This window comes from Vombatus ursinus, unplaced genomic scaffold (assembly GCF_900497805.2).
Source record: "Vombatus ursinus unplaced genomic scaffold, bare-nosed wombat genome assembly UNPS02015024.1, whole genome shotgun sequence".
Lineage (NCBI taxonomy): Eukaryota > Metazoa > Chordata > Mammalia > Diprotodontia > Vombatidae > Vombatus > Vombatus ursinus.
The window spans coordinates 462,036-485,595 of record NW_020954802.1 but is presented as its reverse complement, the minus strand read 5'-3'; the positions used below and the strand labels follow the sequence as shown (position 1 = coordinate 485,595).

Genomic DNA, 23,560 nt, shown 5'->3' with positions numbered 1-23,560 from the left:
AGAGGGCAACCAGGAGGATCACAGGCCTTAAGTCCATGTCCAGAGGTTCTGTTGAAGGAACTGGTGTTCAGCCTAGAAAAGAGAAGACTGGGAAGTGGAACATGATAGCCATGATCATGAAAGGGTGGAAATTACCACGGAGCAGATTTAGGTTTGATGCCTGGGAAAACTTATGATTCCAGCTATTCAGAAGTCAAATAGGCAGGTGCCACCCTCCACCCTGCCCCCAACTGGAGAGGTCTTTAAGCAGAAGCTGGGTCACCACTGGTCAGCTCCATTATACTGGGGATTCCATGTGGAATGAGGTTTCACTGGATGGCCAAAGTCCCTTTTTAGCCCCCAAACCAAATTAAAATGTAACTGGGAAAATATTGAACAATATAAAAATTCAACACAACACATATATAATGTGGGCTTCTGAGTGGCCCTCATTTCTATTTGATTTATTTCAGCCTCTCATTTCATTCCTTGAGAAAGGAAGTGGCTTGGGGTCTCATAGGTGGTTATGACTGAACACTCATTTGAATCTAGGTCCTCAGATTTCAACTCATGAACAACTTTTTCCCCCAACTGCCATAGTTAAACAAGGTAAATAGTTTCCTTCTCTGTAAAATAGAGTGAGCAGCATAACTTGGGGGTCCAGAGCTGTTCTACTCTGCTCTTCAAGGCTACAGAAGATGACTGACTTCTCTCCTTGCCAAGAGTGAAAAGGCCACATAGCAGGATTTAGCACCTTGCACTTAAAGTCCCAGGCTGCTTGAAGGAGACTGGGCAGACTGCTAGTGACCATTAAGTCATGAATGCCAACCCAAGGACAGTCAGCTGCTTTCCCAAGCAATGGCCTCTACCTTGAGCCCAGGGCAGCCTTGAAGCCTGGACGGGGACAAGAGAAGACCTTGGAAGGTAGGCAAGGTGGCAGTGGGTTGGCTGCTGGGCTCTACCCCTTGTAGTTCAGGCCTCAGTAACCTGTTCCTCTATTCCCTCCACTTCTGAAGTTTCAACTATTCTTGTAGCAGACTGCACACTGCCAAAGTCTGGGCAAGACATTTCTTGCTATGGACCCAATTTCCTTAATTACAAAATGAAGTCATGAACTAAAGAGATGTCATGACATCGTTTTCTCCAGTGACAAACCCTTTTATTTTGCATGAAGAAATACGTCTATGTAGAGAAGCTCAATTCATATGGCTCAGGCCTGAATGTTGCTTTTGGCACTGAAAGCCATGTAATAGACCACCATGCCAATCATTGCAGCTAGCACTTCGGTAGAGACCCAAGGCCCATTCCAGGCACCCTGAAAGAGAAGAGGAAGCAGACAACTAGGACCGAGGTGTGGTAGAGTGACTTGCAGTGGGAGTGGGAGTCGCCCCCCCCCACCCCAAGCGGAAAAGAAAATACCCTTTTTCATCCCACCTACTCAGGAGACAAATAATATAATTCAACCCCACCCTCCTCTGTACTTAGAGGGCCAGCACAAAGTACAAGGTCAGCTTTTCCTTCCCACCTCTGATGTGAGATCCTCATCCCCTCCCCCATACCTACCCGGTGATCCACGCTGACTGTGAACAAGGGTCTAATGGCTGAGACATCCTCATTGCTTCTCTGGGCCTAGAGCAGAGAGGATATAGCATAGGGGCTGAGCACCTCATCCGTGGAGAGGAGGCAAAATGTTTTGGACAAGGGTCCCTGGGAGAGAACTCAAATGGCCACTGGTGGGTCCAAGGCCTGAAGTGTGAAGGGGAAAAACGTCATTGTTGGAGTGCCTCCTCCAACCAAGATGGCTTATTTCCACCCACAAAGGTTCCATCTTGTACTCTAATAATACACAATCTCCGTATTTCATGTGTGAACAGAGCCCCCTAGTGGCCACTACTTCATCGCCAGGAAGGGAGAGGTTTTGTCCATGCTTATGACTGAGTCCCTAATGCTTCTCTTAAGGACAGGAAGTCTTGCTCACCTTTCTCAGAAGACTGTAGGATTCTTCGTCAAAGAACTTGACTTCATAAGTTCCAGAACTGGCACTCTTATGTTCCAAGCTCCAAGATACCTAATATCATGGGGAATAAGAACTCTCTAGCCAGAAATGTTGATACTCTGCTGCCACCCTCCAAGCCCTTTTGCTTTGCACACCATGAGATGTCTACAACAGAATACAACTTATCCCAAACCTTTCCATTCCATCTGACTCCCAAGCTCCCCCACTCCCCAGCATGCTCGATTTATCAGCCCACGAACCCCTTCATCTCTCCTCTTACCTGATAACGTCCAATATCCTGGCCACGGGTCACTGGGAACTGCTTTCCGTTAACATCAGCATAGAGGGCCACGTTCTGGGGAGCAATCAAGACAGGCAAAATGAGAAGCCAGAGATACTCCTCTCCTTTTTGTGTGTGCATGGAAAAGAGACATTTATACAATAGTTAACAGTACACACTGTGCCACCCACTTCAGTGCTCATGACTTACAGGCAAAGGTCTAGCAATGGTTCGGGGTGGTTGATTTCTCTGGCATGGAATTCACTATGAGAGGCCCATAGAAAAGGGACCTTCCATAAATCCAAAACCATGCTAGGGAAGGAACCCTAGAAATATTTGAGGTACAGGGTTCTGGGCCTTTGGGGGAAATCAACCCCTCAAGTCATAAATGCCTCGCCCTATTCCTACCTCTAGGTTTCTAACCCAGATCTGTAGTCTATCAGTCATTAAGGATCATAGACCCTTTTGGCAGCCTAGTAGAGCATATGGATTTCTAATGTTACCTACGTTCGTAATTGAAGGTAATGCTTAATTTCAGGTAGACTGGTAAAAATAAAATGTAATTTTTAACCCACCTAAGTTCCCTGACCCCAGTTTAAGAAAGTAGAATCTGCGACACAAATAATAGAACATTCTCACCCCTGAAGAGCTCCTGTAGGCCCTTAAAGGTAGTTGGCAGGCACTTAATCACTGGGTAAATTTAACCTGATTACACTTAGAATCAAAGGCATCAATAAAAGTCCAAGGCCTTTTTAAGAAAGGTTGTCAGAGTTTGGTTGGAACTTTGCTGGGCAGATGATTTAGCATGAGCAAGAGCCAAAAGGGACTGCTGAGTTAACACGGGGGGGGGGGGGAAGATGTGTTTATGAACTTTTCAAATATAATTGGTTTAGTTTGTGACCTATGTATTTTATATACTTCAAAACATTTTGAGATGAAGTCCACAGCGGTCACTAGACTGCTACTGGGGTCTAGAACACAAAACTTTTCAGAAGCTCTACTCTAAAAAAGCTATTGGACATAATTTGCCCCATTTGAATATAGACTGAGGATCTTAAACCATCCTGGACTTTTCTCCAGGAATAAGTGTTCACTTGTGACTTAGGTCAGGGGAGAGAAGTTCAATTCTAGGAGAGTTAGGTTCTGTCCCCAGCTCAAAGGACTCTGAACAGAGGCCGTTTCTCAGATAACCTGAATTGGGAGGAAGCTCAGGTTATCTAATCCAATTCACCAATGAGCAGGAATCTATTAGAATAGTCCCAACCTATGCCTGCCAGTAGGAAGATTTCCTAAGGCGGCCCAGGCTGCCTTTAGACAGCTCTAATCACCAGCAAATTCTTCCTTCTGCTTAACTGAAATTTGTTTTTAACTTCCACTCCCAATTCTAGTTCTGCTCTCTAAAACCATGGATAACTGTCACCTTCTACTCCAGGAGTGGGGCCTCAACCATGTGGCCTTTTGACTGAGTCCAATTTTGTTCTGTGAAATTTTGATTCAGTCTTTGACTGAAGGGCTTCACTTGAGGACCTAGAGGCTGCAGGTTCCCCACCCCTGCTCTAATCCAAGTCTTTTCTTCAAGCTAAAGAGCCTCAATCCATTCAACCTTTCTTCATATGATATACTTTTACCAGGGTTTTGTGGTCATTGAAAGTGTTTTCTAGAGAACTGGTGCTCAAATATTTGACTGCATTTAAAAAGGTCTAGCCTGGGGATGAGGTCATATGGTTGGGTATTTTTTTTTCTTCTAATTATCAAGAGATTATGGATGTAAAAGCTATTTTACTTGTAAAAGTTAAAGGACTCATGAATAGACACAAGGAATTAGCAAACCCAGGGTCAGGGGCACTTGCTTCCCTCTTGCAGAAAGGTCCTTCCTCACCTGTGCCCCATTCTTGCACATCAGAGAGATCTCAACAATGAAAACAGTCTCAGTGGAAATGACTGCATCAGAGGTGGTGTAGTAGGAAGGAGTAATCACAGGATCAGTGCAGGGCTCCGCTGTTGAGGGGATGGAGAATACCAAGTTAAATTAAGCAACTGACATACAACAGATCCCTAACAGAACTTCACCCCACTGTGTAAAATACAAGAGATGCAATGGGGGATAGCATGGTGGTAGTAGATAAAGTGTAAAGGGGCTCAAAGAGGAGAGAGGTCAGTGACTGTTAGCACAGGCAAAGTTTCCTGTTTCACTCGGGCTAGACCTTGATGGTTGCAGCAAAAGAGAAAATATGTCTGGAACATCCTGTTCTACCCACTTCAGTGCCTAAGGCCTACAGATGAGGAGGCCTGGCAATGGTTGGGGGTAGTCAATTTCTCTGGCATGGAATACACTATGAGAAGCCCTGTTTTTGGAAGGGTTTTTCATAAATCCAAAGCCATGCACACTCTGAAGCAACTTGAAAAACACAAAATAAACAGGTCGAGACTAAATTGTGATGCTTTAACCCTAAATACCAGGTTGAGTTGACTTATAATTTACCCTGAAAATAACCAGTATCTAGTGAAGATTTGGGAGAAGAGTGAGAGATTAGAGGAAAGGAGACCAGTTACTAATTAACTGGTTTAATAATTCAGGTATGGGAAGATGGTCTACCTGTGAGAGCCTAGATCTAGAGCAGAAAGCCATCTATTCCAAACCCTCTCATTTTCTGAGTAGGAACCTGAGGCCCAGAGAGGGCCAATAACCTTTAAGAGTCCACTACTTGCCAGTTACTTGCTCAGTGCTGGGGATATTAAGAAAGGCAAAATACGGCCCCGCTAAGAGTATTTTATATGAGAGGGACCTCAGAGGCCATCTAATTCAAGATTCTCACTTTATTGAGAAATCTGAGGCCCAGAAAAGGGTTTCCTCCACCCACAGTGGTGGAAGGGCCAGCATTCACTCGATATCCGGGTACTACACAGTAGGAAATTGAGATGAGGTGGGGGAGGGGCGCCGAAAAGTTATCAAGAGAAGCCAAGTCTGCAGCCTACCCCCTTCCTCAAGTCCACGTAGACAACTTGGTCAATTTCACTACGTATGTACTAAGTGCGACCATTCACGTGGCGCTTTAAGGCTTGCGAAGCCCCTCACGGGTGGGTGGCTGTGTATATGTATATAAAACACACAGGAGCCTGGAGCGATCCCCTAAGAATCCACGGCTAGGTAGTGAGTTCCCCACGATCGCCCGCTCGCTCCTTCCCAACCTTTCCATTCCAGGGCTGGAGGGCATTCCCCCCTTCCCCCCACCTCACCTCCAGGGCGGCGCGCGGGCCACCTCATGGCGCGAGCCTCGGGATTCCATCCCAATCACCCCTGCCGCCCGCCGAGCCTGGGATACGGGGGGCCCGTCCCTTCCCCCCCCCAGGCCGATACCTGAGGAGCCCGAGAGCCCGACGAGGAGCAGCAGCAGGACAAGGGCTCGGCGGGCAGAGGCCGGGGCGGGCGCCAGGAAGGCCGCCATCACCTCCCTCCAGCGCTGGCGGGAGAGAGAGACCGCATAAAGAATGGCCGGCCAATTTAATCGTTGGAGGCTGGACCGGACCGTACACGTAATCAGCTCTCGCGAGCCAATCACCGGCAGGTCCGCCAAGCAACCCATGGGAGGCCTCGACGGCGGCGTGGCCCTGACGTGTCGTCCGCCTCGCCTCGCTTCCTCCAGCGGAGGCGGGCACCTCTGCAAAATGGCCGCGGCTGCCCTCCTCCGGCCGGGAGCTAGCTCACACCGGAAGGGGGCGTCAGAATTGTCTTTGCCATCGCGCACGCGCTTTACCATGCCTTCCACTTTCGGCCCCGAGCCCTGGGCACTTTCTTCCCCCGCTCCTTTCTCAAATCTCGCGACAGCGATCTGTGCTCGCGAGAGGTGGCAAGCCGGAATTCACTTTCCCGGATTCACTTTCAACCATGGCGACTAAAGTGGTAACCGCTGCCAGCAGCACCGCGAAGGCCATCTTAAAACTAGGGGCTATTAGCCGCCCTTGGGAGGTGAGAGAGCTTCCGGGCCAGCGTTGGGGGGGGGTGGAATACCGACCGAGGGGAGACAGGCATTGACCACCGCCTCCCTAGGCGACCCCAACAACCTTAAAAGCTGCGAAAAACAGGGCGGGGGGAGGGCGAAGAGGAGGGACGACGACAGTTCCGATAGGGGGCCTCATTTGTTTGGAGTCCGGAAGTGGGGGCGGGAATTCTCCTGAGACCTCAGATTTGATTGGTCGAGGTGAGACTAACTGGTCGGTTGGCGTGGTTCATTGGCCGCTGCCTGGAGGTGAGTGGCAGACCTGAAGATTTCCTCGAACTTCACCTTGAAGGTGGCCGGCTCGGGCTGGGAACTTGTCTCTCGGCCCACGTTGTCGCCTCCCTGGTTTTGGCCTCGGGAAGTGCTCGGACTCACCGTTCCGATGAAGGATCGCGGGCTGCCACCGCGTTGCTTAGCAGTACGTAGAGTGCGCTGACCTTGAAGGCAGTCAGTAAACACTTAAGCACCTACTATGTGCCAGCCACTGGGCTAAGCGCTAGGAATCAAGGAGACCTAGGTCCAGAACCTTCTCTGAGCCTGAGTAGGCCCCCAATACACACCTATAAGAGGGCCTGGCGTTCAAGAGAGACAGATTGGAGCTGGCTAGAGCTGGGAGGAACAGATGAGAGATGGAGAGAGGGAGCTAGAGAATAGCAGGAGAGCCCTAGTGGATCTGACGATTCAGCACAGTAAACTGAGATGGAGCACTCCAACAGATAGGAAGGGAACCTGGAGAGAGCAGTGTCCCAAAAAGCCAACTGATATTATCCAGGAGGAGGGGATAGAAAGCACTATCAAAAGCTGCAGTGCTGAAACAAGAGACCAGAAAAAGGCCTTGGCATTAAGCCATTAAGAAATCATTGGCCTCTTTATTTCCAAAGTCAGTCTTTCTAATCTGTGTTTTTCATATTATGTTGTAATTTCGTTTTTTAAATTTTATTTTGTTTTGTTTTATTTTTTAGGCAATTGGGGCTAAGTGACTTGCCCAGGGTCACACAGCTAGTAAGTGTCAAGTGTTTGGTCTGAGACCGGATTTGAACACGGATCCTCCTGACTTCAGGGCCGGTGCTCTATCCACTGCTCCACCTAGCTGCCCCCATGAAATCTCACCTCTTTTTCTTTTTTGAGGAAATTGGGGTTAAGTGGCTTGCTCAGAGTCACACAGCTAGTGTTATGTATCAGAGGTTGGATTTGAACTCAGGTCTTCCAGACTCTGGGGCTGGTGCTCTATCCACTACACCACCTAGCTGCCCTGTGTTGTAATTTCTAAAACTGTCAGCTAAGGAGATAGTGTGGCTTAGTGGATAGAGAGCAAGCCTCAGCTAGAATAAATTGCAAAGAAGATGTGGTGGACCTGCATTGGTAGAGGGAGTTTCCTTTTACTATTGAAATCACAGGTCCACCAATCCCCAACCTAGTCCCTTTTGTCAAGTGAAACCCTTAAAAGGGGGCCATCCTTGTTTTGTATTTGTTTTTTTAGCAGCCATGCTGCTAAATATTTTTCCTTCGATTATTATGTTAGCTTCTGGCATAAGGTACATCATACTTTTATCCAGTTAACTAAAAATCCCCCCCCCTTTTTTAAAGTGATTTTTGTCATGAATGAATGTTAAATTTTGTCAAAGGCTGAATTTAGTGAGTTTTTTGGGGAGCAGTTTGGCAACACAGTAAAGGTTATAAAAAAAATCACACCCCTTGACTTGATAATTCCTTAAGAATATACTCTGAAGGTGTTTGTATCCCCCTCGCCCCCAAAAAAAGTCACTGTCTCTTCAAAGATGTTTATAGCAGTATGGCATACAACTGTAGGGGTGGGTAGCGGGACATTAATTCAATGGCATGCTCTAATGCAGTTAAGAACATGAAAACATTTGGAAATCTTTAGGAAATAATACAGATCGGAAAAAAGGCAGGCAGGACCAGAAGAACAGAGCACACGTGAACTATAAGCATTGGGTAAAAGTGAAGAATGAATGGGAAAAGAAAATACTAATTAAACTGTAATTGAAAAGTTAAATTTTAATGAAATAATTTACCTAAGTATAAGTGTGTGCAAAGTATGTTTTACTTCTATTGATGTTTAGTATTAAGTTTACAATCATTTTGAAAAAGCCTCATTGGTATCCCTTAGAAAAGACAATTATCAATCCAGTGGTAGAGCCAAAACCTGACTTGAAAGTCAAAGAGGTTAATGGGAGGTGAGAAAGTGGAAATAGTTGATTTTTCTAAGAGTTTGTAATTGGAAAGAGATAGGTAGGGTCAAGTGAAATTTTTTTTTTTAAGGATGGGAGAGACCTGGGCTTTTTTGATTGTTAGCAGCAGAGAAAGAACCAGTAGTTAGGGAAAGGTTGAAGATGAGAGAGGAGTGAGCTAGAGACTAGAGAGGGTGGGATCAAAGGCCAAAGTAGAAAGATTGGCATTGGTGAGAAAGAAGAGCCTGGGAAAGGAGAACGGGGAAAAGGAATCATGTCAGGAGTGTTGAGGTGTAGAATGGGGAGAAGAAAAGGCTAGTAATGAATTCAGCAGTCATTGAACAACATTACATCACCGTGCTCAATACAGGGCTTACCAGGTATAGCCAAGATTTGATTCTTTCCTTCATGATGCTTAGAATTTATGTGACCTCCACTCAGATAACTGTAATGTAAGTTAATAATGAGTGCATAGGAGGTGGGGGAGAGGCAAGATTCAAGAGTATTAAGATTATTAGCAGAGACATTAGGAAAGGCTTCAGAGAGAAGAGGAATAAATGAAAAGTATCTGTTGAGTACCATGGTGGCATTTGAATTAGCTTCAAAGGAAGGTTTGGGATTCAAGAGGAGGGAAGTGTCTAAGGAGGAGTAAAGAGGGAGATGCAGGCTAAGGAGCAGAGTTGAGTGTCTGTGAATAGGTTTAACTGCTGCCTTTCTCTTGGTCAGAAAGGCTTAGGAAACCACTGGGTTAATTGAATGGCTGAATGCCGTCCTATTTTAAAATGGTAGAAGAGTCCGAATTAATCAGCCTGTTGAAACAGAAGGAGCAAGGGATAACAGGACTTTGGCTTTGGACTTGGAAGCCCTGGGCACCGTTTCCTATTTCTGCTGCTTGCTTCCACCATGACCTCAAGAAGTCACTTTAGCTCTCTGGGCCTCGGTTTTTTCATTTGTAAAGTGAGAGGTTTGGACTTGTTGCTCTTCCTTTTCTAAATGCTATGAGCCTACTTCCTCAGTGAAGTGTCTAGAGGATCCGTTTCACTGAAAGCCCTTTGTAAGTCATAGAATGCTGTAGACATGTGAGCTTTCTTACTGTTATTCTTATTACAGATTACTGAGACATTCATTTAAGCAGCATTGATGGAACAGCTGTCCTTCCCAGTTCTGTGCTAGGGAGCAGCAGAATAGAAGGCCGTGACTGCTCTGCCCTGAAGCAGCCTGCATTCTAGCTGGGGAGAAAGCATAAACCCACGAGGCCACAAAGGAAAATGAACAAAATAGCTTCTGGGCCTAGTACCAGGCAGCCCTTAGTGTGCATACATATGATGATTGGGGGAGGGAGGATGGAATAAAGGAGGCTTGGAGGAGGCCAGGGCCAAGAAACTGAGGCAAAGCCAGGAAGGGGCAAGAGGACCCATAATGAAGAGACCTTAAAGAAGCTGGAATGCCATGAGGTACAGGGGGACTCACTGTCACTCCCAGCACTTCCTCAGTTTCTTCATCTATAAGAAATGGAATAATAATGTGTACCAGAGTTAGAGAGGGACTTTGCAAACCTTAAAGCCATTTGGGAATGTCAGCTCTTATTACCCAATTCACAAGGTCCTTGGAAGAATCAAATGAGATTGGGAAAGAAGGAGAGATGGGAGAAATGAAGGGGGAAAGGGCACAAATAGAGGACTTTTGGCAGGACTGGAGCAAAGGACAAGAGAGGGAGTTGGAATGAAGCTGTTTTGAGATGAGCAGGCCATCTCGGTAAAGTTCGGCTCTGTGACCTTTCAGCTTTCTTGACTTCGGTTTCCTCTTCTGTAAAAATGATGATTTTTAGATGATTTCTCAAATTCTTCTAGCTTTGCTATTCTATGATTTTACTTTAAGCTGTGATTTTTTTTTTACTCAAAGCTTAACTCAGGCCTTTTCAGATCTCCTCAGCTGCTACAACCTCTCCATCCCCACAGAATCTTGTTTTTCTGTTGTATGTATTTTCTGTCTTCCTTGATAGGCTGGAAGCTCATTAAGGGCAGAGACTTCTTTGGTTTTGCCTTTGTATCCCCTGAACGTAGCTTAATAAATGCTTATTGATTGATTGCCATGGGCTGTGGGGGAAGCAAGATAGAATGGTGAACTGGAGTTCAAATCTTAGCTCTGCTGATTTGGGGCAAGTCATTTCACCTGTATCAGCCTCAGTTTCCTCATCTGTAAAATGAGGGCATTGGATTTGAACAGTTTCCTTTTGAACAGTACTTTTCAGTACTAAATTCTATAATCTTGGGTTAATTCCTTGTCTGCAATAATAATAATAATGTGTATATACATATATGTGTGTGTATGTACACATATGTACTGCGTTAGGGCTTACAAAGCACTTTCCTCACATTGGTCCTGTGAGGTAGCTCAGGTATTGTGATCCCCATTTGAAAGATGAGGAAACTGACTTTCAGGGGATAGCTTTACATGCCAGTGGTGCCAGGGCTGGTAGGTGTCAGAGCCTGAATTCAGGGCCAGAATTCTTGACTCAAGTCCATTGTGTTTGCCTCTCGACCATTCTTTCTTGAGTCTAGTAGCATTAAATTTGCTACAGGATGTTCTTTTCTGGGTAATGTACCAGCGTATGCAGGCTTTAGGAAGATCTGGCACCTCACTTGGCAGGATTAAAGCCTTCCCCAAGGATAATCTATTGGGGGGGGGGGGCAGTTTCTAATCCAGAAATGATTTCTGTGTGGTTTGGGATTGCCATAGTTTTTGTATAAGGAACACAAATGAGCATCTTGCTTTGTCTGTCTAGGTCGTGGAGTTCAGTTAATGTGAGAGAAATCATTTTCCTGGAGGTTGAGCCAGCCATCCCAGCCTTTCCATAGAGCAGGTTAACAACTTTTGAGGCTAAAGGGAGAGTCTCCTGCCTGGGCCATTTCTGTCTTTATACATTCTAAACAGTTCATTGGAAGGCTGGCTTCCCTAAGCACTGGGATGCTCCCCAGAATGTTATTTTTGTTTTTAGGGTTTTTTTTTCTTTTTTAAAGGTAATTGGGGTTAAGTGACTTGCCCAGGGTCACACAGCTAGTAAGTGTCAAGTGTTTGGTCTGAGGCCAGACTTGAACTCAGATCCTCCTGACTTCAGGGCCGGTGCTCTATCCACTGTGCCACCTAGCTGCCCCTCAAAACATTACTTTTGCATGAAGCCTTTTGTAATCCAAGCTTCCCAGCCTTAGCCCTGGCCCGTGCATCCAAGGGATGCTTACAGTCTTGTCGGGGAATTGAGACCACCTTGTTTCAGAAATGTTTCTGGATTTGATTGATGTGAGGCATCAGTGAACAGTACAGATCTGTGTACAATAAAGTGCCCGCTACCCTTCCCGAATAATCCTGGTGAAGTTATTGTTACTCTAGAGCCCCAGCAGTGCAGTCCTTGAGGACATGGACTGTTTCATTGGGAGCTTGGTGTCCTAGCTCAGCAAGGGGCCTTCTGTGCGGTGGGCACATAATAATTATTTGAATCCTAATGTCACTTTGCTTACAGTATAATTAGAAGTATGTGCCCCCAAAGACAAGCAGTTGAGAACCTGGGCATTCTTACTCACCTGATTGAAGTGTGCCTGCCCCTTCGCCTCTTTGGTGAGTGTGTAAGAGAGTGGAGAGCAGGAGGGGATCAGAACCAGCCCCAAACACAGAGGAGGACATGCGGAGGAGCTGCAAGGCTACCTGTCCTCCTGAGGGAATCCTTCACCAGGGGGCCTGCTCTACCTTAGGCCATGTGTTTACAGTTATGTTGAGCTAGAGGAGATCAGCCCAACTGGTCTCTAATCCTTTCTCTTGGGCCTTAGCCTGTCATGTGATTTATTTTCCTTTCCAGTTAGCTTCCTAATTGCTCCTAATTGGCTTTGCTTATCTTGGCCTGCTTTTTTTTGTTTTCAGAACTGGGCTTGGGGACAGAATAGACCGAGGGAGATGCTTATAAGCTAGACTGGAAAGGATTCATTGGCTTGTTAGGGTGGGAGAGCTAGTTCTCCTTTGGAAAAACCAAAAGAGCCCCTGGCGTGGTAGGGATTCTGGCCCTGGCCCTGGCCATGGGTTTCCTCCATCTCTGATTACAAGGGGAAGGAGGGCATGCAGGGAAAAGTTGAAGACAGGTAATATGTTGACCTGACAAGGCAGGGGCATCTTGCCTCTTGTATCCTGTCCTAATCCCAAAGATGCCTTGCCAACAACCTTGAAAAGAGTGTTTCCCTTCCAGTCAGCACTTGTGGGCCAATCCAGTACTCATTTAGTGTGTGGCCAACCAGGGTGGGATATAGCCTCAAGGAGATTCCCATGCACACGTGCTCCCCTTTTGAAAGTTAACCCCATGCTTGAAAAGGGGCTATCTTAAATAAATAATTTCTTTAGAATAAATAAATGAAGGAAGGCAGCAATTGTAGCCCTGAAGGAAGTGCCAGAGATGTCAACGTTGTTGACCCAGGGCTGGGCCCATGGTAGGGACTCCCTTGGTGGTCTCGTTCCTAACAGCAAAGGCACAATGCAACTCTTACTTTTGGGTAACTGGTTCCCCAGAGGCAGTGGTATCATGGGATAGTTCTAGCCCTGGCTTTGCCAGTGACCTGGGTGGGGAAGTCTCTCCCCTTCTCTGGGCCTCAGTTACCTCCTCTGTAGAATGAGGACGTTAGACTCTAAATTCTCAGATTCTCTCATTTGGTTACTTACTTCGCATTCCCTCTTTGTGGTGTACATGTAGCTGTTGTACGAAGCGAGTGCCGCCTCTTGGGAGTCAAGCCCTGGCGACAGTGAGAGGAGAGCATCAGCCTGTAGTAGCTAATCAAGTGCTAGATAAGCACATCTAATTCCAGGGGCCTAAGGAGGGAGGCCAAGCAAAGCCCAGCCCCTGATCCTCAATTCCTATCCTAGGAAATGGCATGGTAGGTAATGGAAGCTTGGGTCTGGTTTTTGTTTTCCAGGTTTTAGGTACCCGGGAGGCCAGCTGGAGGGGCTTCTCCTCAGTAAGTGCCTGTCTTGCGTGTGTGCAAATCCTCCTTGCCTCTGTCCTTCTGGGTGCCTGCCGAGCTGTAGCCAGCCGCCAGGGGTTCTGCTCCCCCCCACCCTTTGCCCTCCCTCTTCCCTGCAGCACGCTTGACAGGGGCTTCCAAGGAGGCGGCTCGAAGTCTCTCTGAGTTTCCCACTTAGAGTGGGGCTGGGCCCCCCTCCCGGGCCCATTTCGTCTGTCCCAGGCTCCCCCTCAAAGAGTCCCGTGTCACCTTGCCCTGGCCTGCATCCTGCTGTGCAGGGCCAGCCAATGTTGAATGGGGAGGGGAGGAGAGGAGGGCCTATGCCAGGGAGTGCCAGCCTTGATGAGCCCCCAGCCCCACCCCCAGGTGGTCAGCAGCAGCAGCCAGGCCTCACAGGGTGACCACTCTAACTTCTGCTGTTTTGTCTCCTTCCTTTTTACCCCATCCTTTTTTTTTTTTTCGTTTGTTTTTCCTGTTCCCGGCATTAACAGCAAACAATTGTGAGTATCGTTTTTCCTGCTTCTAGTTGGAGATGGGTTTTGGGTAGGCTCAGGGTCCTGCCCACCATCACCACCCTAGTCCCCTCTGGGTTTGAGGGTTGACTCATCTGCCACTTTGTCTGCCTTCCCCAGGTGCCCAGCCTGGCTTCTCTCCAGTCTCTCGTTGTTTCTCTTCAGTGATAGGGGAGGCCAGGCAGCACTTGCCTTAGAACCCTCCTCTCTGGGGAATGTGGCAGGCACTTCAGTGGGCACAGCATTGTCTCCCCCCATGGGAAGAGAAGGGTATTCTGTTGCCAGCTTATCCACAGATGATTTGGGCATGCCCTGCTGGTGGGCTCTTGTCCCTTGGGCCAGGTGAGGTGGGAGAGCTGGTCTGAATTTACTGGGGCTAAAAGACCCTAATGCCAATGCTAGAACTGTCTTGGTGTCTCTCCACCCCATGATGGCCCCTCCTAGCTTCTGTACCATCCATTCCCACTTAACAGATACCATCTACTAAGGTATGGGTTCTGCATGGGTGACTCCCTCTCTTCTTACAGCCCAGATCAGGGGCTTGGTGCCTAATGAAAGAGGGCAAGGGTTGGGGGCTGCTGAACATCCCAAGGTGTTCCCTTACCCCCTGGCTTCTTTCCCACAGCCTCCGTCTGCTAAGTATGGAGGCCGACACACAGTGACCATGATTCCTGGTGACGGCATCGGGCCTGAGCTCATGCTGCACGTCAAGTCTGTGTTCAGGTATGGAGCTGACTCTTTGTTGCCTTCCCAGCCCTCTACCTTCTCTCGGGGCTCCTACCCTGACAAGCTCTGCTCACATTTAGCCTTGCTGCTTTGCACAATTTCTAGAATGTTCGAGCTGACAGGGCCCTCAGAGATCATCCGATCCAGTGAAGTTGGGGGGTAGGTAGCTGGAGAAGCCAAGGCCCAGGGAATGGTTGGTACTAGACCCCAATCTAGAGGCTCCAGACTCCCAGGGGTCCAAAAAGCTGGGGCTCATGCAGAGGGAAGCTCTAATAACAGCCATGCTTCCTGTTTGGTGAGTGCTTTAGACCTTCCTCATTGAGGAAAGAACGTGAGACTAGTGACACCCCCCCCCCCCCAACAAAGGAGCCAGTTTCTGGGCCTGGCCCTTTCTCTGTAATCTTGGACAATTCACTTCATCTCCTTTGGGCTCATTTCTACTATGTATAAAATGTGGAGGTTGGACAAAACCAACCCCCATAGGGAAGGTAAATTTGACAGGTGAGGAAACTGAGGCAGAGAGGATTATTGAAAAGAGCCCTGCATGTACTATTTTTGTAAAGAGTGAACAATCTCTAGTCCTTTCTTCTCCCCCACCCCACCCAATTAACCTGCTTTTGACTAAAACAGGATTTTTCCTGATTGAGTTTTGTTAAAGCAGGAGAGCCCTGTTGATGGGTAGGTTTGCTTTGTCTCCACTCTTTCTTACCTCTTGCTCTGCTTGACACCTGCCCCAGAGGCAGGTACTGGGATAATGCCCTTGGGCTGATCCAAGGGGCAGTTTCATTTTGCAAAGCATTCTGAATGCCTGCTGTGTTGTTCAGGCTGTGCCTCTGCTTTACTGTTATGGGAACAGGAAGAGACCTGAGCCCTGTATTCATGAATGTTGCTCTGTTTGGGGTGAGGGGAGGAGGCAAACTACCTAAGAGCCTTGGGAGGCAGAGAAAGGATGATCAAGCGGGAAATTAGGAGAACCTTGAGGCTTAGAGGGGGCAGGCTGATGGCCACACAAGGCCAGCTTCCTGACAAGGTTGTCTTGAAATCTGACGATCCCTTGGGGACTGGGTTCAGACTCTGAGTCAGTGGAAAAGGAGCTCATTGAGTTGGGGGATCAGGGAAGGCTTCCTGGAACGGCTGGTACTACCCACTCCACACTCCTTTCTTTGCCCCAGACATGCCTGTGTGCCTGTGGATTTTGAAGAGGTACAGGTGAGCTCTAATGCTGACGAGGAAGACATCCGCAACGCCATTATGGCCATCCGACGCAATCGTGTAGCTTTGAAGGGTAAGCCTAATCCTCAACTGTGAATGTACTTGGGATGGGAGTGGGGTGGGGAGAGCTGAGGAAGATGAACCCCATAATTTTCTTCTTCTTTCTTTTCTTTCTTCCTTCTTCTTTCTTTTTCTCTTGCCCAGTGTCACACAACCAGTAACTGTCTGAGGCCAGATTTGACCTCAGGTCCTCCTGATTCCAGGGCCAGTGCTCTATCCACTGCACCACTTAGCTGCCCCCACCCCTTTCCCTTTGAGTTGGGGTAGGGCAGTTAGGAAGGCAGCAGATTAGGAAGCAGGACTCCTGGGTTCTGTTCTCAGGACCCTGTAATACAGAATCTGAGAATCTCAAGGGTTGGAAGGGATCTTAGTGGTCATCTGGACCAATGTCTTTTAGCTTAGAAGTTTCTCAAGGTCAGGGATTGTTTTTATTGCATCTTTGTGTGTCTCTCGCCTAGAGCACAGGACCCTGCACATGGGAGACACTTTATTGAACCTCCCAGTCAATACAGGAATTGCCTCTGGAGCAGCTTCTGGTGATAGGGAGTTCCCCGCCTTATGAGGCAGTCCGAATTCCATTTTGGACACACCTGGAGCTGTAGTCTGTACCTTGTAATGCTTTTTTTTTTTTTTTAAAGCAGTTGGGGTTAAGTGACTTGCCCAGGGTCACACAGCTAGTAAGTGTCAAGTGTTTGGTCTGAGGCCAGACTTGAACTCAGGTAGTTCTGACTTCAGGGTCGGTGTTCTATCCGCTGTGCCACCTAGCTGCCCGGTAACGCTCTTTCTGCCCACTGGGCTAACTAGGCCAACCTTGTTTCCTTTTTCATGTGACAATTCCTTGACTATTTAGAGGCAGGGCTGGTGTTTCTTGGAAGCCTTTTCTTCTCCTGGCTAAATATCCCCATCTTCTCCAACTACTCTTGCTGTAGTATAGTACCCAGAGCCCTCCCTATTCTGGTCGGCCTCCTCTGAAGTTGAATGCAGAGGGACTCTTCCCTTCCTTGTTTGGGATGAGATGTTTCTATTAATACAACCTCAGATTTCATTCGTTTTATTGGCAGTCATGTCACATTGACTCATACTGAGCCTGCAGTTAGAGAAAACCCCTAAGTCATAGGGACTGATAGTCAAGCCAGATCTGCCTCGTCCCATATTTGGGGGTTGTTTTTGTCTGTCTGTTTGTTTGTTTAACTTAAGTTACAGGCGTTTCGTTGATCCCTCTGAAAGTACATCTTATTAGTATCAGCCCTGCCTGTTGGGAATGTGGTGTTCCTCATTCTCTCAGGGATCTTGGTACCCTGGAATTGTCCCTAGAACCATCAGGACATATCCTAGCAGGGCCAGTAGCTAGATGGAAAGGAAATGCCTGTGAGGGAGGCAGCGCCCAGATAGCTTAGAACTCACCCTTTTTCACCAGTCACTTGCACAGAAGCATTTCTCTCCCTCTACTTTAAGAAAGAGAGATATTTCAGAGCTAGACCTTTAGCTTTCAGGAACTAGTTTGGTAGAAATAGCATTTGCTTCTTTCTCTGTCCTGTTTACCCAAGCTGACTGTCTTGCTTGTAATCCCTAGGAAACATCGAAACCAACCACAATCTGCCACCGTCTTATAAGTCCCGGAACAACATTCTCCGGTAAGAGCCAGCATTGTGTTGGGGTGTATGGGGGAAGTGTTGGCAGTTTCCTGCTGAATGCTCAACCCTCTCATCCCTCTCCCTTCATCTCTAGCACCAGCTTAGACCTCTATGCCAATGTCATCCACTGTAAAAGCCTGCCAGGCGTGGTGACTCGTCACAAAGACATAGACATCCTCATTGTTAGGGAGAACACGGAGGGCGAGTACAGCAGCCTGGAACATGAGGTGAGACCTCTTCCTCCTCCTCCATCCCCAGCTAGAACCAATGGTGTCACTTTTTAAACATGCTGAATACGCAGAAATTCATGCTTGAAAAAGGAGAATTCCTTTTTACTGTTCACCAAAAGGGGAAGGAGTTTCAACAGATAGCTGTTGCACGAGAAACTGAGCTTCCACAACTTAAAATTCACACTTAGCCCCGTCATTGGAGGGATAAAACCCATACCCCCAAGCCAATGGGCTGCAGTTTTCAAGGAAAGACCCTCCAGAAATCTAGGTTAGACCCACAGTTTAAGAAGTGAGTGGGAAAAGTTTACAAAACCCTGAGTTAGAGCAGTGTATCAACGGAGACTGACCACCTGGGACCTTCTGAGCCACTCTTGTTGGAAGTCAGCAAAGCATGGATTTGGGCAGAAAGAGAGGAGGATTTTCTAGTGTGAGCTGGTCATTGGGGAGAGAGTGAACAAATGTCCTTGGAAGAGTTCCCCTCCCAGCCGAGGATCACTTCTGCAGATGCAAAGATAAACCTGAAGAGAGCGCCTGGCCAATCCACTTCAGCCTTATCTGGGGATACTTTCGATGTTTTGTATCTTTCTGTCCCAGTTTGGCCTTGCAGACACATTTTGTTTCTGTTCCGCAAGCTAGTTACCTACACAAAAGCTCCTTGTGGACTAGTTAAGCAGGGACGCTTTGTATATGTCTGCTGGGAAGTACACACTGGTCCTCTCCAGCTTTGCTAATCCTCGTTTCTCTTAATTCTATTTTGATCACGGGTACAGATTGGGCCCCAGATTGTCAGTTTCTGTAATGTCTTGATGCTATCTCAAGGATATAATAGGCCTTTGGTCATCTGGGGAGGGGGAGCTATAGGAAAACTAGGGTTTTCTGAAATCTGGCCACACCACCTTTTGTGAAACCGTGACTTCAGTCCTTCCCCATTGCTCCTAAAATCCCTACCTGAGTCTGATTCAATAGTCAGGTGGGCCTCTCATGACAGTTATGGAGTCAGTATGTCTCTCATGAACAGAATATTCCCATAAGTGGGATCCCTACAAGACTGACCCATCTGGAGCTGCCTGTTGAATTAGGAGCAGATACTAAAAAAATTCTCTTACTGAGTTAGTAAAAATAATAACAGTTCATTTGGAAGAAAAAAAGGTCAGGAACTTCAAAGAAATCAAGGGAAAAAAGATGTAAAGGAAGCAGATTCAGCAATATCAAACCTTAAACCATATTATAAGGTGAGAGCATTGTTGAAATATAAAATGGATAATTTAGATTACTTTAAATTAAAATTTCCTTGTATAAATAAAACCTATGCAGCCAAGAATAGAAAGAATGCAGAAAATTAGGGGAAAACTTTGATGGACAAGCTCTCAGATAGAATGGAATTGGGTTGGAACCTTGCTGTGGCATAGGAAATGATGAGCTGGTTGATTTAGAAGAACGTGGACTTGGGCCTATGAAGGAAGATGCTATCTACCTTCAGAGAAATAGATGATAGGAAGAAATAAGCATAGTATGGTTTTGCATATATATGTGTATGAGCATATATGTGTATGTTTATAGATATCTCTGTGTGTGTGTGTATATCTATGTGTATATATATATATGTGTGTGTGTGTATATATATATATACATATATAAAATCTGTGCTTCATTGTAGCCTGGGGGAGGCAGAAAAAATAAAGTAAAAAGTGCACAGCAGAAAACAAAAGAAAACCTAGGAGGAAGCAAAGAAAAGCTGGGTAGCTTGGTAAACAATGTGTAGTATTATATTTATTATATAGGTTTTCTTGAAATGAAAATTTATTGTTTTATGTTGAATCCTCTCATGTTTTCCTGTGTACATGGCAATGGTTTTTTTTTCTTGTTTTGTGTTTAAATTTAAAATTTTTTTAAATTTACCCCAAAAAAAGGATTAGGAGCAGAGTCTGACTTCTCGGCCAGCTCTCCTGACTGCCCTTCTTCCATTTGGGGCTCTCTCAGTGTAGGGGCTGGAGCAGGAGGGGAGAGCTAGGGCTCAGCTGGGGGGCTGGGGTAGGTAGAGACAGAAGTAACCTAGATGACTCAGCAGCTATTTTATTTGTTTTTTTAACAAACTCACTAGAACTGCAAACAACCTAATAAACATTAGCTTTCAGAACAGTGCCCTTGAAAGGTTGCCCACCCTTGCTTTATACTGATTGCCACAAGGCAACTCAGTATTGGCTCAAGACATTAGAGATGCTACTCTTTGAGCCTGTAATAGGTGATTTTGAATGGCCTTGAATTGATCCCCTGAAGACCAATATCCCTGAATTGTTGGCAGCCAAGTGTGAGGAGAATGAGGAAGAAAGTAAGAACTTTCTGGAGTCACACGCAGTGTTCTCAGGAAAGAATAGAACTGACCATTTCTTTCTTGAGTCCCTGGCCTAAACCATCTCTAAGGGAGATTCCAGTAGAGTCTCCTAGTGGTCTGAACTGGGGCAGCTTCCATGGGTCAGTATGCCAGGGGACCACAGCTTCTATCTGTAGAAAAATATGTTCTGGTAAGTCATTTTACACAACCAGTCTTACTCTAGTTGAGGTGATAAGATGAGACTTATTAAGGTTCTGGTTCTTTACTGTTGAAGTTTTGTCTTCCCAGCCTAGACTGGGTTCCCTGCAGTGAAGGCCTACGTCTTCTCTTTCTTCTGCTTCCTAGCATGGGAGGGAGTGGTCAGGCTAGGGTCTCTTCTGACCCTCGAATTGGATTGGAAGTAGATGAGGCCAGTGCCCTACTCTTCCTGCCCCCATAAGGAGCTGAAGGCTTCCCAAGGGAAGAGGAATCACCCCCACCTTTTCATCCCTACAGAGTGTTTCAGGCGTGGTGGAGAGCTTGAAGATTATCACCAAGGCTAAGTCCATGCGCATCGCTGAGTATGCTTTCCGCCTGGCCCAGGAAACTGGGCGCAAGAAAGTGACTGCCGTGCACAAGGCCAACATCATGTAGGGATTGGGGGGGACTGATGACAACTGATCCATTTATTGCTGTGGGGGGGCCCCCCCCGTTCCTTTCATGCTATTTCTCCTCATCTCTCCACCCCCTCCTCCCAACCCCAGTACCTTTCCTCTGATCCAGATCATAGGACTCATTGAAAGATCTAGTCCAACCTCCTCATTTTACAGATGAGGAAACTGAGTCCCAGAGAGGGAAAAGGATTGCCCAAGGTCATACAGCTAGCTAGTTGCAGAACCAGGATTAGGATCTAGGTCTCCTGCTCCAATCCTGTGTGCTTTTTCATCACTCTCTACCACTTCAATGAATGTTACAGTTCTTGTGATCAACTAAGCTTTCTGTCCTCATAGGAAACTGGGAGATGGCCTCTTTCTCCAGTGCTGTAAGGAGGTGGCTGCGGGCTATCCCAACATCACTTTTGAGAGTATGATCGTGGACAACACCACGATGCAGGTACTTGGCTCCTTGGCACCAGGGCCAACCTCCTTAGCCTGCCCTAGGATCCGACTAGCCTCAGGTCAACTGCAGCCTCCTCTCCCAGACCCAGAGTTATACAACAGCTCTAGTTTAGTGTATCTCTGTGCTGTTGGCAATAGACCTATAATCCTTCCAAAGCAGATAAACCACCCTTGGATGATAGAGCTGGAAAAGGCTGCAGGGACGGATCATCATAATCCACCTCCTCGGGCCTATAGATGCAGCTGCTGAAGCCCAGAGACTCACCAGACCACCCTGATGTAGCAGAAAGAATGCTGGGAGGTCATTCTGGGTTAGGCCTGACCCTGAAGCTCCCTCACTGGGTAACTTGGGGGCAGCGCCTCAGTGGAGTTTAGATGAGCTTTGTCAGCTCTGCCATGTTCTAGTTCTAGTTCTGATTCGAAGGGCAAAGGCCAGGACCAAACCCCAGAACTTTTTTTTTTTTTTTTTTTTTTGCTTTTTTGGTGAGGTGATCGGGGTTAAGTGAGTTGCTCAGGGTCACACAGACCATGATTCATTTTGATTGAGCTTTGGCTTGGTTTACTTTGACATTTGAGTTTAAATGTGAGTGTATTTTGGCTTTTAGACATTTTGGTGCTATATTTTAGCCATTGTGGTCCCATGGAGGAAGGAGGAAATGAGCTTTCTTGATTCTCCTACCTTTCCAAGGGGACTTTCACCCAAGATGAAAATCATTTTCCACAATGACCATATCTGGGGGCAGCCAGGTGGTGCAGTGAATAGAGCACCGGCCCTGGAGTCAGGAGGACCTGAGTTCAAATCCGGCCTCAGACACATAACACTTCCTAGCTGTGGGATTCTGGGCAAGTCACTTAACCCCAGTTGCCTCACTAAAAAAAAAAACAAAAAAAAAAACCCAAAAACACAATGACCATATCCCCTCCTCCACTTGACATTGACCCTTGAAGTTTGATTTCTGTGTCTGTTTTGCTTTTTCCTGTGTAGTCCCTGAGGACAGTCTGGACCACTGCTTGGCCCAGGGTTCTTCTAGTATATTGGGGATTGGGTGGATGTAGCCCAAGTTCTGTGCATTTCTCTCTGACCCAAGCTCTCTGTCTACAGCTAGTGTCTCGGCCCCAGCAGTTTGATGTCATGGTGATGCCCAATCTTTATGGCAACATCGTCAATAATGTCTGTGCTGGCCTAGTTGGGGGCCCTGGTCTTGTGGCTGGGGCAAATTACGGACACGTGTATGCAGTGTTTGAGACGGTGAGTGGCTACAATTGAAGTGGAAGGGAAGTAGCTGGAATTGTTCCCTTCCCAAAGACCACCTTTACATGCCTGGCCCCATCTTCTTTCAGGCAACTCGGAACACAGGAAAAAGCATCGCCAATAAGAACATTGCTAACCCTACGGCCACCCTGTTGGCCAGCTGCATGATGTTGGACCATCTGAAGTAAGCTGGGCTTCTTGTCTTTTCATGTTGGTAACGGGAAGGGTGGGAGGTGGGGGGGTACCCAGTTTCTTGTCTCCCCTCTGGCCTGGTGCCTGTGGATCTCTCCCCATCCTCTGTTCCTCTCTTCCACAGGCTCCACTCATATGCCACCTCGATCCGGAAGGCTGTCCTGGCATCGATGGACAATGAAAACGTGAGGCTTAGCAGCTCTCTTGCCCCAAGATTCTACCCCCAGCCCCCTGTGCTCCCAGGTTCTGGTTTTAGGGCATACATTTTTGAAGCTGTTTCTTCCTCTGTCTTGGTGTTTTGTCTTCAGTCTTAATTAAGGGACCCGAATCTCTTGGGTTTAAATCAGAGAACTGTGATTTGCATGCCTTCCACCAGATCTCTGGGTGGTTTTCTTGTTGGATTGGAGATTATCAAGCCCAGCTAGCTCTGAGGCCTCTGCTCCTGGGCAGCTTTTCAGTACAAACTCCCGTAGCAGTTTTGGCCTTGTTTCGTGGATGGCATCTTGATTTGCCCTTGCCGGTGTGGGTTTCTGTTCCTAGATGCACACCCCAGACATTGGGGGCCAAGGCACCACCTCAGAAGCCATCCAGGACATCATCCACCACATCAGAGTCATCAACGGATGGGCCATGGAGGTCTAGCCCTTGACACCCTGCCAGCCGAGCTCCCCCTCCACACCCCCCTCCAGCTGTGCTGCTTTATTTATTGGCCCCTAATAACCTACTTGTCAGATAGAACACTGAGTCTGGGGAAGGGGCTCCTCCTCCTTGAGCTCAAGCGTGCATTCCTTTCCCCTGCTTCTTAGCTTATAAAATAAACAACTGTGTCCCCTTCCAGCCTGCCTGGAGTGTTTCTGTTTGAACCTGGTAC

The 23,560-nt window shown here is 47.2% G+C and overlaps 2 protein-coding genes and 2 non-coding genes across 8 annotated transcripts; 1 reads left to right on the top strand and 3 right to left on the bottom strand.

Moving 5' to 3' along the window:
• Nucleotides 1-403: 403 nt before the first annotated feature.
• On the bottom strand, nt 404-6,028 carry SSR4 (signal sequence receptor subunit 4). The gene is made up of 6 exons (XM_027845815.1): nt 5,614-6,028; nt 4,135-4,253; nt 2,256-2,330; nt 1,958-2,047; nt 1,543-1,608; nt 404-1,294 (listed from the first exon to the last, which is right to left on the bottom strand). Exons 1-6 carry the CDS (start codon nt 6,011-6,013, stop codon nt 1,190-1,192), a joined length of 855 nt encoding a protein of 284 aa, XP_027701616.1. The 5' UTR covers nt 6,014-6,028; the 3' UTR covers nt 404-1,189.
• LOC114030903 lies at nt 2,432-2,568 on the bottom strand. The gene has a single exon (XR_003567683.1). It is a non-coding gene; the product is annotated as a small nucleolar RNA SNORA42/SNORA80 family (small nucleolar RNA).
• Nucleotides 4,499-4,639, bottom strand: LOC114030904. The gene has a single exon (XR_003567684.1). It is a non-coding gene; the product is annotated as a small nucleolar RNA SNORA42/SNORA80 family (small nucleolar RNA).
• A 26-nt stretch (nt 6,029-6,054) lies between the features above and the next one.
• Nucleotides 6,055-23,526, top strand: IDH3G (isocitrate dehydrogenase 3 (NAD(+)) gamma). Of its 5 annotated transcripts, XM_027845813.1 has the most exons (14): nt 6,161-6,222; nt 11,963-12,057; nt 13,395-13,436; nt 13,934-13,942; nt 14,580-14,677; nt 15,853-15,965; nt 17,526-17,586; nt 17,681-17,813; nt 20,644-20,777; nt 21,138-21,240; nt 22,348-22,494; nt 22,587-22,681; nt 22,814-22,874; nt 23,230-23,526. In XM_027845813.1, the coding sequence occupies exons 5-14, from the start codon at nt 14,619-14,621 to the stop codon at nt 23,329-23,331; spliced, it is 1,008 nt and encodes a 335-aa protein (XP_027701614.1). In that variant the 5' UTR covers nt 6,161-6,222; nt 11,963-12,057; nt 13,395-13,436; nt 13,934-13,942; nt 14,580-14,618; the 3' UTR covers nt 23,332-23,526. The 5 variants fall into 5 exon arrangements, with proteins under 5 accessions (XP_027701610.1, XP_027701611.1, XP_027701613.1 ...); XM_027845809.1 differs by lacking the exon at nt 11,963-12,057 and having other exon boundaries at nt 6,055-6,222; XM_027845814.1 differs by lacking the exons at nt 6,161-6,222; nt 11,963-12,057 and adding an exon at nt 11,488-11,505.
• The last annotated feature ends 34 nt before the right edge of the window (nt 23,527-23,560 follow it).

Bases quoted from the DNA above. Each gene is read 5' to 3' on its own strand.
- SSR4 (XM_027845815.1), bottom strand. From the start codon at position 6,013: ATGGTAAAGCGCGTGCGCGATGGCAAAGACAATTCTGACGCCCCCTTC. The intron at 4,254-5,613 runs GTATCGGCCTGG...TCCCCTCAACAG, and splicing joins CGGGCTCTCGGGCTCCTCAG to CGGAGCCCTGCACTGATCCT. The intron at 1,609-1,957 runs GTGAGCAAGACT...TCTCTGCTCTAG, and splicing joins CCTACAGTCTTCTGAGAAAG to GCCCAGAGAAGCAATGAGGA.
- IDH3G (XM_027845809.1), top strand. From the start codon at position 6,142: ATGGCGACTAAAGTGGTAACCGCTGCCAGCAGCACCGCGAAGGCCATC. The intron at 21,241-22,347 runs GTACTTGGCTCC...CTCTGTCTACAG, and splicing joins TGGACAACACCACGATGCAG to CTAGTGTCTCGGCCCCAGCA. The intron at 22,682-22,813 runs GTAAGCTGGGCT...TCTCTTCCACAG, and splicing joins ATGATGTTGGACCATCTGAA to GCTCCACTCATATGCCACCT.